The sequence below is a fragment of the Palaemon carinicauda genome, chromosome 36 (genome assembly GCF_036898095.1).
Source record: "Palaemon carinicauda isolate YSFRI2023 chromosome 36, ASM3689809v2, whole genome shotgun sequence".
Taxonomy (NCBI): domain Eukaryota; kingdom Metazoa; phylum Arthropoda; class Malacostraca; order Decapoda; family Palaemonidae; genus Palaemon; species Palaemon carinicauda.
This window is the reverse complement of record NC_090760.1, coordinates 13,530,282-13,540,281: the sequence shown is the minus strand read 5'-3', so window position 1 is coordinate 13,540,281 and position 10,000 is coordinate 13,530,282. Positions and strand designations below refer to the sequence as shown.

Sequence of the window (10,000 nt, the reverse complement as noted above, 5' to 3'; positions counted from 1 at the left end):
CAAGGGATGAATTTACCTTCTGTTTTTCGAGTTGATTCTGAATGAATTCGTTGGTACCATGGACGGTGAAGGACTCCAGAAGGGATTCTGCTTCGTCAAGCCACTGGTTGATCTCGACGATTCCAGTCTCGACAGCTTCCAGCTGCATGACAATCTGGAAGAGAGGGGGATATAGATGATATCTAGTCAAGGCAGAATAATTTACAGTTGATGCAGGATTAATTTCCAGCTGATACCAGGATAATCTAGTTACCCTACAAGTCAAGTGGGCATGTGTCCTTTTGGAACTTATAGAGAACCACCTGCCAAAAACTGACTGGAGAGTTACAAGCATATCAGTTATTCTGACCAAACCTATAAATTATAGGGAACTGGCTGCCAAAAATTGACTGGAGAGTTACAAGCCTATCAGTTATCATATCCTAAGCTATAACCTTTAAGGAACTGGCCGGCAAAATTTGACTGGAGAGTTACAAGCTTATCAGTTATTATATCCTAAGCTATAAGCTCTAAGAAACTCGCTGCCAAAAAGTGACTGGAGAGTTCCAAGCCTATGAGTTATTATATCCTAAGCTATAACCTTCAAGGAATTGGCAGCTAAAAACTGACCGGAGAGTTATAAGCCTATCAGTTATTCTATCCTAAGCAGACATTAACAATTATGAAGTGGCTGGAATATTGCCGGCCTATCAATTAATTGTCCAGTACTGAGCAACTGAAGGCTACTATTTTGTTTCCACAAATATGCACTACTTTGATACTGTATTTTGGGGAAAAGGCATTTTTAATTTAAAATGGTATTTAGTAGACTGCCGGTTAATAGAAAATATAAAAAGCAACTTCTAAGTAATAAAATGACAGAAGCTTCAAGAGAAATACCCTATACAGGTACTTGTCACCTTATTTAAACGCAACGTTCTAAGCAATGTGTCTTACATCACAACTTTTATTAAATTCTGTACCAGCCACCCGTTGACATACTGCCACTAGAGACTTATGGCGTCCTTTGACTGGCCAGACAGTTCTACATTGAATCCTTCTCTCTGTTTATGGTTCATTTTCCCTTTGCCTACACATACACCAAATAGTCTGGCTTATTCTTTACAGATTCTCATCTGTCCTCAGACACCTGACAACACTGAGATTACCAACCAATCCTTTTTCTCTCAAGGGGTTAACTACTACACTGGAATTGTTCAGTGGCCCCTTTTCTCTTGGTAAGGGTAGAAGAGACTATTTAGCTATGGTGAGAATCTCTTCTAGGACACTCCAAAATCAAACCATTGTTCTCTAGTCTTGGGTAGTGCCATAACCTCTGTACCATGGTCTTCCACTGTCTTGGGATAGAGTTCTATTGCTTGAGGGCACACTCAGGCATACTATTTTATATTATTTCTCTTCCTCTTGTTTAATATTTCCTTATTTTCTTTCCTCACTGGGCTATTTTCCCTGTTGGAGCCCCTGGGCTTATAGCATCCTGCTTTTCCTACTAGGGTTGTAGCTTAGCAAATAATAATAATAATAATAATAATAATAATAATAATAATAATAAGAATGAACTCAACCCTTTACCCTTTAGGTGTTTGTTAAAAAATCAGTTAATAAACTTAGACTATTAAAATCTGTTAATTTAAGACTATCTCTAGAAAAAAAAGTAAAGCCTTCTCTTGTCCCGGGACAGAATAAGTATCTACTGGTACATTCAAATGAAAATTACTCCTAAAAATAGAAGACCAAGAAGGCTTTTTTCTTACCTGAGTGGAAAGATGCATCTTTTGCGGGATGACTGCACGGAGTCTAACCAGCTCCTCCTTCTCTTGTTTCAGCGACCACATCATCCTTTCGATCTCGTCAGGAGCCAGGTCCTGCACAAGGGTCTGGAAGGACTTGGAGACACTCTTGAAAAGCATCTCCATCTCCTCAATCTCACTATTCAGTTTCTGTGAGAAAGAAACAATTGGGGAGCTGAAGATATCAAGTTTGGAATATAGGGAAAATAAAGTTGGTTCTGATATTTTGTTTCATTGTAGAAACAATTGTAGCTCTGAGGCAAGAAAGTCGAGGATATGATACTAGTATAAGTGTAGCTTCAACTCATAACCCCTGTATCGACAATCCCTCTTCATCCAAAAAGTACTTCTTAATTCCATAATTGTGTAAATTACACCCATCAATTATACTACAAATTAAGACTAACTAAAAGGAAAAATGTCACAATAATCAATTGGTACCATTTTTAGAAACTAAAAAACATGACATTTAACCGCAAACCTTGAGTTGTTCGCCATACTCCTTGACAGACTCAACCGAACACACGTTCTTGGTGTTCAGGATGACATCAGCATTCTCGAGCCAAAGTTCCAGCTTGTCCTGTCCAGATCGGTAGTCATTCTTGGTGCGAATCATCTGACCGCGGTGAAGGTACTGTTGCACATACTGTATTTAGGGAAATAATAACCATTACAGGACCCTTTGAAAATAAGACACTCACAATAACAAAGATCAAATTAAGGTTTTAGAAAATGAGAATCATTACAGGGACTTTGGGAAACAAAACAGTTGCAGGTCACAATGAAGAAGTATCAGGGGATAAGTAAAGTCGGTACAATGCACAATGATTGAAAGACCAAGCAATATCGAAAGAATTTATACATTAGCTTAAGCATTGGCTTTGAAAGTTTGAAGAAGAAAAGAAAACAATAGATATTCAGGTTTATAAAACTTACTTAAATTTATTTGACTAATAACTTATTTAGGGACTCAATGCTTACAATAAATGAAAGATCATATAAAAAAAAATCTGAATTAGATTTCTAAGTAGAAACTAATCTCAAAAATAAAATTATAGTTGTAATTAACAAATAAATTACAGTACTTGAAATTTTAACCTGTAACTGACACACACACAGATATATATATATATATATATATATATATATATATATATATATATATATATATATATATATATATATATATATATACATATATATATATATATATATATATATATATATATGTATATATATATATATATATATATATATATATATATATATAATGTATGAACAAGAAAATACTGCTTACCTGGAACAAATCTTCCCATTTGTTGTTGACGATAGTGAGTTTTTCGCGAATTTCCTGAGCCACCTCCAGTTTGCAAGTGGCAGCCAAGAAGTTTCCAGTCTCGTTCAGGTTCTCATGCTTTGTTTTCCATTCTCCAAGGTCCTGAAAGACAGGAAAATGCAGGAAAATATAGGACAGCTGAATTATTTTCATAACTTTAACAATAATAACTACACAACTTCTGACTAACAGAAAATAAGGTTTTGAAATTACTTTACCATTTGAAATTCATATACAAACAAAAAATTTAAGACCCGTTTTAGGTTGAATTGAATTGAATATAAGATTTAAGCTTTAAGCCAAGCACTGGGGCATCAAAGGCCATTCAGCGCTATATAACGAAAATCATTCAATCATACCTGTATACTCACACCATTTAGTATCATTTTAACCTTTAATACAAATCGCAACACTTTCATACAATAAAATCTAGATGTGAAATAAATAGGGATTAAAAGGGTACCCCACCTGGAAGAATTCCATCTTCTCTTCCTCGGGAAGATTAATCATTGTGAAGGATTGATCGACCCAAGCTTCGAACTTCTGAGTCAGGTCGATGAATTTCTTCCAGTAAGTGATGACCTCCTCCAGCAGAGACTGGATGCATCTCAGTTCGACCGAGATGTTCTTCCAGCGGTCATTCATTTCCAAGAGGAATTTGGCGATGCCTTCGCTCTCGGCTTTGCCTGTTATTAATCATAATTGTTAGAAATGGAGACATATGAGTAGAGAAATTGGTGATGCCCTCACTCTATGCTTTGTTTATTATTAATTATGATAGTTAGAAATGGAGACAAGAGTAATGAAATTGGTGATGGCCTCACTCTCTGCTTTGCCTGTTATTAATTATAATAGTTAGAAATGGAGACATATGAGGAGAGAAATTGGTGATGCCCTCACTCTATGCTTTGTTTATTATTAATTATAATAATTAAAAATGGTGACATATGAACAGAGAAGTAATTTAGATTTCTCTCAGTGCATCAATAAATATTCTGTACTTGGAAGTACACATCATAACACTGTCATGAAATAAATGTTTTCCTCACATTCCCTACATCACTTTGCACTTGAGATTTACAAATGAGTACAGTTACATAATCTCCATGAACTCCAAACTGAGAAAATTACCTATCAAAATAAAAATCAATTACTGTACTTCAATGCCATCTCCTTCAATATTTAGGTGATTTATTTCTGTTCTCACAAGGACAGAAATCCATCACCAAAAAAACTTAAATTTATAAATGAGCTGTATAATCTACTAAAATCCAAACACGTGAACTTATAATACCAAAATTACATTATGATAAAAAGAAAATGTCACATAAACTAACATTTTGAATTATCAAAACTAGACTCGACTTGGATGTAATACCCATTACAAATGAAACATTTGCCCAAGATTTCCCCTTATGCCAGAGCATAAAAAATCCTGCCCATAACTTACTCAGATTCGAGTCCTTCTTATATGCCTCTGAAACCTGTTGCATCTCCATAAAGGCTCGATCGAACTCCTGGAAGATGTTCCTCGTACCGACGAAGGAGCGGTACTCGCTCAGGATCTGCTGGACCTCCTGTTCGTTGCCGTATTTCACAGCCCAGGTCTTCAGCTTGGCTTCTACTAGGATCAGGAATGCAATCAAGCAGTACTGGAGAATAGGAAGAGAGATATTATGAAGACACTCATTCAGTGGGTTTTGAAAAAGCTCAGCTTTGTGGCTTGCATTAAGAATGATACAGTACTGCAAGTATGGTCCTTTCAGTATACTCAGAGGTGCAATGGTTCTCGGGTCATAAATAGAAATTATTCTATTGTAGATTTATGGATGGGATGTGTTATAAAGTCTTATGGCTATAGGGTAAAAATCTTTCATATTAATTTTCATCATACTTTTGGTTGATTCACTTCTGGGAAATTAATTAAACAAGAACAAAATAAATAGCAGTGGGCTATAAATAGAAAAAGAAGAAATAATTTGATGAATGTAAATGAGACAAATCCGTCAATAATGCCAATTCAAAATAACGAAGTATAAGTTAAAATTTGGTTGGTTGGTTTAGCTTAATTGAACCTTGTGATTGCATATGGTCTTTCTATGAAGTACTGATTAACCAAGCAGCACGGGCTCTTGCCCAAAGGAGGTAACATGAGTGCATCAAGAGACTAGACATACTGAGGTTCTCTTACCCTGTGCTCTAAATATTTGAGCTTGATTTTCCTCTGAGCTGCTCTCGGAGCGATAGTCTTGAGCCTCAGCTCCATGTACTCTAGCTGTTGTGGAGGAATGGCCTTTGCGTCAGTGGACGTCTTGACGGATTCGAAGGTTGCTATGATGGAAGGCAGCTCCGCAAAGAAGGCCTTGTGCTCCTCGATCTTCCTGCTCAACAAGTTGGCGATCTGGTTTTTGTTTGGGTGGGTCAAAAGATGATTGAAATTGCATTTTAGAACTTTTACTTTTGGAAAAACTTATTTTTCTTAGAAATTATAAATTCTAGGATATGGAGCGTTATTAGGAAGAACTTTTATTTTTCTTAGAGATTATAAATGCTATGATGGATTTTTTTTGAAGAATTTTTATTTGTCTTAGAGATTATAAATGCCAAGAGATAGTGCTTTGGATGAGCTGTATTTTTCTTAAGAGATTACAAATGCTAGTAGATAGTAGTTTTTTCAAAGTGTTGAGTAAAAATAAATCCAAAATCCTAGATCACAACATATAAAATAAATAACTTTAAAATACAATAAAATTACCAAAATGCATCATGAAAACAAAAATTATCAAAGTTTTTGTGAAGTGAAAATAATATATCATTCAGGGATATAAATAAAAAAAAATAAAAACATTAAAAAAATAATAAAACTACTCATCACATGAAAACAAAATACATTAGAAAACAAAATCCTAAACTCGTACCTCTTCATGCTTGCCGTGCAACTTATCCTCTGTGCCCAGCATAGCTTCGGCCCTACTCAACCATTCGCCTATGGGCCCCAGGGAACCAGGCAGAGCAGCATCCAGGAGCCAAGTCCAGTGAGACAACTGCTGGGATACCTGTAGAAGGGGGAGGATGTTAGTTATGTTGATGGGGACAGAAATAATTTATTTGCTTTGTAATGTAATCTTTAAAGTCAATTGAAATGCATAAAATAATCCACTTTTTCAAAATGTATAATTATGTAGATACAGGTGCTGAAATACATACAGTATATAGATAAAGATGGATATACACACACACACACACACACACACATATATATATATATATATATAAACATAAATATGTGTGTACTTATATGTAAGTATGTATATAAATCTAATTATATATGCATATACAGTAGGTGCACACACACACACACACACACACACACACATATATATATATATATATATATATATATATATATATATATATATATATATATATGTATATATATATACATATATATATATGTATATATATACATATATATATATATATATATATATATATATATATATATAAGTGCTTGTGCATATGTGTATTTTGTGTTGAGAAGTATTTATATATATATATATATATATATATATATATATATATATATATATATATATATATATATATATATATATAAATACTAAAACACAAATACATACATAAACAAACAAACTGTTCAAAATGTACATGAATAAAGTCCACACAAAACACACACGAACATTACCTTATTCCAAGATGCTGTTATCTGTATCCAAGAGTCTGCCGTTATCGAGATCATAGACGACTGGGATCCGACTAAACTCTTCAACTTTTCGTAGATGACCTGTTTCTCGTCTGCTTCGGATTTCAAAGCCCTGAAACGCTGTTCATAAAGGAATAAATTAAAATTAGAATTTTATAGAATAGTTTATTTAATTATTCTAGTAATAAAGGAAATGTAAGTATTACAATTTTAAAGAACAGTTTATTTAGTTATTCTAGTTAATAAGGAAATGTTAAGATATTAAAGAGCAGTTTTTACATAACTTCTTAAGAAAAATTATATAGTTTTTTGTGATGTAGAATTATTTTATTCCCTTTAGAGTTTTTTTTTTTTTTTATAAATGATTACAGTATATATATTACATCATACATACAAAAAAAATCTTAGTTTATCATAGTATGGAATAAATCTTAATGAAAGCATAATTAATTTAAATTGAATAATCTATTCTATGATAAGCAATTAATAACAATTTTTAATTGTTACCAACACTACTAACCACGAAATGCACAATTTTCCTTGACAAAAAAAAAAAGGAAAAAAAATCTGAAACAGACTTCAATTTATGCTATTGATAAATAACAAACGAAAAAAAAAATCCCCAAACAGAATCAAAATAAAAAATCTGAATTCATATATACCAAACATATAAATTCCAGCTCCACCCACCTCATAATTGATATTTCCATGAGTCGCTGGATCGTGAAGTGTGTCCAGCCAGTTGGACGTGTGGGAAAGCCAAGTCGTGAGTTCGGTGTATTCCATCTCGATCTCACTGAACATATCTCCCGTCGCAGCTTCCAGGGTCGGGCTCGTACAAGGCTGTAGGGGGAGATGAGATAAGTGAGGCTCAGCATCACTGAGAGAGAGAGAGAGAGAGAGAGAGAGAGAGAGAGAGAGAGAGAGAGAGAGAGAGAGAGAGAGAGGGTGATAGCAGATAAAGATAGGATTAAAGGGAGAGAGAGGAAGGTGAAGGACGTGTGGTGAGAGAGAGAGAGAGAGAGAGAGAGAGAGAGAGAGAGAGAGAGAGAGAGAGAGAGGAGAGAGAACTTAAGGTATGGATTTATCCCTTAGAGGGAGTATTATCCATACGTGGTCAACCTTTTTTTCAAATATATGGTGTCGAGAGAGAGAACCTAGGGTATGGTTTTATCCCTTAGAGAGAGGATTATCGATACATGGTCAACCTTTTTTTCAAATATATGGTGTCATAATATCAAATCAGATTAGTGATCAGAGAGAGAGAGAGAGAGGAGAGAGAGAGAGAGAGAGAGAGAGGAGAGAGAGAGAGAGAGAGAGAGAGGAGAGAGAGAGAGAGAGAGAACCTAAGGTATGGTTTTATCCCTATAAAGAGGATTATCTCTACATGGTCCACCTTTTTTCAAATATATGATGCCATAATATCAAATCAGATTAGTGAGAGAGAGAGAGAGAGAGAGAGAGAGAGAGAGAGAGAGAGAGAGAGAGAGAGAGAGAGAGAGAGAGAGAGAGAGAACCTAAGGTATGGTTTTATCCCTTAATGAGAGATTACCTATTCATGACCCACCTTTTTTTCAAATATATGATGTCATAATATAAAATCAGATTAGTGATCAAAAAGAGAGAGAGAGAGAGAGAGAGAGAGAGAGAGAGAGAGAGAGAGAGAGAGAGAGAGAGAGAGAGAGAGAGAGAACCTAAGGTATGGTTTTATCCCTATAAAGAGGATTATCTCTACATGGTCCACCTTTTTTTCAAATATATGATGCCATAATATCAAATCAGATTAGTGATAGAGAGAGAGAGAGAGAGAGAGAGAGAGAGAGAGAGAGAGAGAGAGAGGAGAGAGAGAGAGAGAGAGGAGAGAGAGAGAGAGAGAACCTAAGGTATGGTTCTATCCCTTAATGAGAGGATTACCTCTTCATGATCCACCTTTTTTTCAAATAAATGTCATAATCTCAAATGAAATTAGTGATCAATAACATTAAATTTTTCATCTCTTCATTATTTTTATTTCTTTATCTCCCATCTGTGACCCACGGCATTTGATTACCAGCCAGTTAGATAAATCAAACTTTAGTTCAAAATGGGCATTTCGAAAATCTCAAAGAAACAGACCCATATTGTTACTAAATGGATCAAGCAATTAACAGATATGCTATTCTCGGACAACGAATACCAATTGTACCAGTGCCGTGCTCTTACTACTTGATGGAACGCTTGTCATTCCAGTTTAGAATTTAATCAATGAATGCTCATTCCATTCAAAGACACTGGTTACTCACTGGAATGGCTACTGTGCACCGACTTCATACTGTAATACCAATCATACCAATTCCATCATCTATCACTCAGTATCCATTCCAGACACCAATTACTTTATGGAATAACAGTTATGTACCAAATAGTTTATAGTTTATATAAGAGATATTTATTTTAATGTTGATACTCTTTTTGGATTATTCTATTTTCCTTTTTTCTTTTCCTTACTGGGCTATTTTCCCTGTTGGGGCCTCTGGGCTTATAGCATCCTGCTTTTCCAACTATAGTTGTAGCTTAGCTAATAATAATAATAATAATAATAATAATAATAATAATAATACTGACCAAATTCTTACTGGAATGCTTATGGCACCAATTCCTGAATCATGAAAATTAACCCTACTAACAGGGAGCAATCACTCACTGTAACGACAGTCATACAGCGATTTCTTATTAGAATGATTGCCGTGTACAGAATACTTACTGGAACACTTGTAGTGCCCGGCTCTGGAAACTTGTTGAGGAAGGAAGCCACGTAAGTCATGATGGATTTCTCGTCGGGTTTCTCCACGTCCACGTCCTCGCAATCCAGGAGGCGCGCGATGCCCAGGCCCTTTTCGGCCACGTTGAAGGCGGTCTCCAGACGGACTTTGTTCGTCATCTGGGCCATCCTCTGTATGGAGCAACGAGAAGTTCAGTGTTGGTGGACATGGAGATTGTGATACAAAATAGATAACTATACTCAATTTTTTTAATAAGGCGCATTCACATTGACTGGCAGGGGTGCCCTTTTAGCTCAGAAAAGCTTATTGCTAGTTGATTGGCTGGACAAGATAATTCTAACCAATCATCAATCAGGAAACTTTTCAGAGCTAAAAGGGCACCCCTCCGAGG

The 10,000-nt window shown here is 35.2% G+C and overlaps 1 protein-coding gene across 4 annotated transcripts in view; it reads right to left on the bottom strand.

The window, feature by feature from the left end:
- Positions 1–10,000, bottom strand: part of LOC137628755 (muscle-specific protein 300 kDa-like) — a 312,504-nt gene that overhangs the window by 271,747 nt on the left and 30,757 nt on the right. For all 4 annotated transcript variants that reach the window (XM_068359939.1, XM_068359940.1, XM_068359943.1 and 1 more), the window contains exons 6-16: positions 9,591–9,779; positions 7,538–7,690; positions 6,830–6,967; positions 6,045–6,182; positions 5,318–5,527; positions 4,577–4,778; positions 3,595–3,812; positions 3,088–3,228; positions 2,272–2,436; positions 1,755–1,940; positions 17–154 (exon numbers count right to left, since the gene is read on the bottom strand). In XM_068359939.1, coding sequence (XP_068216040.1) covers positions 17–154; positions 1,755–1,940; positions 2,272–2,436; positions 3,088–3,228; positions 3,595–3,812; positions 4,577–4,778; positions 5,318–5,527; positions 6,045–6,182; positions 6,830–6,967; positions 7,538–7,690; positions 9,591–9,779 — 1,878 coding nt within the window. The remainder of the gene's footprint in view (positions 1–16; positions 155–1,754; positions 1,941–2,271; positions 2,437–3,087; positions 3,229–3,594; positions 3,813–4,576; positions 4,779–5,317; positions 5,528–6,044; positions 6,183–6,829; positions 6,968–7,537; positions 7,691–9,590; positions 9,780–10,000) is intronic.